The 3,440-nt window shown below is 45.3% G+C and overlaps 1 protein-coding gene across 1 annotated transcript; it reads left to right on the plus strand.

Moving 5' to 3' along the window:
* Positions 1–2,040: 2,040 nt before the first annotated feature.
* On the plus strand, positions 2,041–2,538 carry LOC132251847 (olfactory receptor 14A16-like; the record flags this gene model as incomplete). The annotated part of the gene is made up of 1 exon (XM_059731765.1): positions 2,041–2,538. A coding segment is annotated over exon 1 (498 nt), but the record flags the coding sequence as incomplete, so codon positions are not given.
* Between the last annotated feature and the right edge of the window lie 902 nt (positions 2,539–3,440).

Raw genomic sequence — 3,440 nt, forward strand, 5'->3', positions numbered from 1 at the left:
TGACTTGTGAAGAGTTGGTAGTGGCAGGGAAAAGGGAAATCAGATAGATCAGTAGAAGGAAAATAAGCAAAGACTCCTGGCACTGGAGGATCAGATCACAAGCTGAGAAAAACTTCATATTGCTGTAAGTTTCTTACTCAAATTCACTGTAGGTGGTTGGTAAGAAGAGGGATGTGTGTGGAAATTAGATAATTTCTAGGAGAGGAAAAATAAGCAAGGAATCTGTAGGATCTATCATAAGCTGAGAAAAACTTCCCAAAGAATGTTGCATTAGGTTTTTAATTGCAATTAAATACTGTTGGTTGGCAAGAAGGGCAGTGTGTGGGGTATTGGAGAACCTGAAAATGACATTCAGCTGGAAAGCTCTCAGCATTTGAATAGCAAGGTGTTCAAAAGTCTTTAGCTGGTCAAAGGAAAACAAGAAAAGAAAGAAAAGAAAACAGCTCCCTTCAGAAATCTGAACTTGCTACCAAGAACCCACACATTTCAGTGTTTTAGCAACTTGAGACTTTTCAATCAAAAGCTCCTGGAGGCTGCATATTTTAAACCAAATTATCCCTCCATCCCTGTATTGATAGTTCTTCATAAATTAATGTTTTTGAAGAAACTACATACATGACGAAAAAGTATGTGTTTAGCAAAAGCCATATTCATAAGAAGCATTTTTCTAGGCTTAAATTCCAAGCCCCATGGCAGAGATTCAGTCTCACCCAGCAACACCAGGATTACAATCCCACCTCAGTCATTGCATCCAGATTTTGTTGTTTTCCAGAAAAATGCCTAGAGGAGGGAGAGATCAGTAAGTCCGGCAGGTGATTCCCACTGAAAATGTATTTTACATAGCCAAGTGCCTCTCAAATTAAGGTCGGGGGACCCAACAAAGTGTGATGAGCAAATGCACAGTGAGGAGCATCCCTTGCCCAAAAGAGCTTCTAGTTCTTGTACCCAAATGACACACATCACTGACCCAATGTGGAGATAACAGAAGGAAGGTACTGGCCTACCATGGCATAGAAATGACCGTCCAGATGAGGATGGGGACCATATAAATTAGCTTCTAACCATCGTATAGATTCATTTCAGACAAGGTGACACTTAGGATGCTGTCTGTGCGTATGCCGTAAATACCAGGGAAGGGGAAAGTGGGATGAGTTAGCAGTTTATTGACCAGCATCTTATCGTAGTCACAAGTGCTGTGTTCAGTGTGCCTCATCTTGATGTTTGCTCAGCTTCTTGCTTTTCCCCTTCTTGCTATTAAAAATCAAATACAAAATACCGCACTCTGGTCTGCCAACTTGATGAAGGGAGATGGGTTCATAGTGAGATCTGAAATGAGGTGAATGAGAGCATGCAGCAATTAAAAGGCAAACCCTCTGAGATATTGCACAACCTATATGCATCATTATAAACATTGTTTTGTTCTGAAATAGTCTCTTTTACGTTGTTTGGTTTTATATATATACACATGCTCACAGATAAGGACTTTTGAGGAATTTCTTTTTACTCAAAAAAATGTATTCCCAGCAATAGCACTTTCCACTGACAGTTTTACAGCACTTAAAGACAGACAGTACTGGCAGTTAGTTCACGAGCTGTTTCTGACATGAGATTCCCTCCTGTTATATTTGTAACTCTGATCCTGGCCACTTTCTTGTCCTTCCTTCACAGGCCTTGCACAATGCACTGAAGAGGGAAATGTCCAACCAAACCGTTGTGACCGAGTTCCTTCTCCTGGGCTTTTCTGATATTCGGGAGCTCCAGATCTTACACTTTGTTATCTTTCTAGCAGCATACTTGGCAGCCCTGATGGGGAATCTCCTCATCATCACAGTTGTAACTCTAAACTGTGAACTTCATTCTCCCAAGTTCTTTTTCTTGATTAATTTGTCCATCGTGGACCTTGGCTCCATCTCAGTGACTGTGCCCAAATCTATGTCTAATTCCCTATTGAACACCAGGTCCATTTCCTACTCTGGATGTGTTGTCCAAGTGTTTTGTCTCATCTGCTTCTTGGGAGCAAATGTATCCCTTCTCACGATTATGGCATATGATCGATATGTTGCCATCTGCAAGCCACTGCATTATGGGATAATAATGAACAGGAGAGCTTGCATCCAGATGGCTGCCGGTGCTTGGGCTGCTGGTGCCATCAACTCTGCACTGCACACTGGGAACACCTTTAGTCTCCCCTTCTGCCACTCAAATATCATCAACCAGTTCTTCTGTGAAATACCCCAGCTGCTCAAGCTCTCCAGCTCTGACGCATACCGCAGGGAGCTGGCAGCTCTTGCCTTCAGTGCTTTTTTATTTTTTGGCTGCTTTGCTTTCATCGTTGTGTCGTATGTTCAGATCTTCACCGCAGTGTGGAGCATCCCCTCGGAGCAGGGCCATCAGAAAGCCTTCTCCACCTGCATTCCTCACCTTATCGTGGTCTCCCTGTTTCTTTCCACTGGCGGCATTGCCTACATGAAGCCCATCTCTGACTCCCCGTCCCCCTTGGATCTCCTGGCAGCTATTGTGTATTGTGTGGTGCCTCCATTGATGAATCCGGTCATCTACAGCATGAGGAACAGGGAGATCCAAGCTGTCCTCAAGCAACTGCTCCACAGGCTGATCCGCTCCAACAACAATATGTCCATCTTTCTTTCATGACTTTGCTTTACTTATAATTTATGCATGATATAAAAGAAAAAAATGAGGTTTTTTTCATAGTATTGTATGAATCCTACATATTAAAAACAGAGGTGGAGACTGGCCTGGCACACAACGCAGACAAGAAAGCCAGGCAGTGAAAATGGAAATGGAGGTGTCCGTGGGGGAGGGATAGGCTGGGGTGGGGGGTGGGGGGGGAAAAGGGGATGCAGCAACTCAGGAAAAAGTGCAGAGGTACCTGGGGAGTCAGATGTTCGGCAGGGTGCAACGTGCCCAAATTCGACTGTGTATATTGTATCCATGCGTTTCTGTACCCGGGGGACTGATGGAGCGCACTTCACAGGCCCAGCTCTGAAAAGTTGTTTGCACGTTCAAACAGGCACCTAACCTCATCACCAGCACCGAAGCCAACTTCCTACAGCTCCAAACACAACACCTGCCAACTATCTCCAGTACCCCACAAACTGTAATTTGTGTGCCACACAGCAGATTCCAACAAAGTTGGCATCATGGACCCCCTTGACCAGATTGGCCCCATTGTCAGTGACCATGAACCCGTGGATGAGCTCACCCTTCCCAGCAAGCCATGCCTGCAGGAAGTGGTTCATGGCCCCCATGATCTCTGTTGCCGTGTGGGACTCATTCATTACCTCGGCTTGAAGGAGAACCCACCGACAGCCTGACTGGTCACACCAGTGCCCCGTGAGGGAGAGGTAGGCATGATCTCCACCCCGGCTGCTCCAGATGTCTGAGGTGAAGTGTGAGGTCACCTCTGGACCTGCCTCGCA

The sequence above is a fragment of the Alligator mississippiensis genome, chromosome 7 (genome assembly GCF_030867095.1).
Source record: "Alligator mississippiensis isolate rAllMis1 chromosome 7, rAllMis1, whole genome shotgun sequence".
NCBI classification, from domain to species: Eukaryota; Metazoa; Chordata; order Crocodylia; family Alligatoridae; genus Alligator; species Alligator mississippiensis.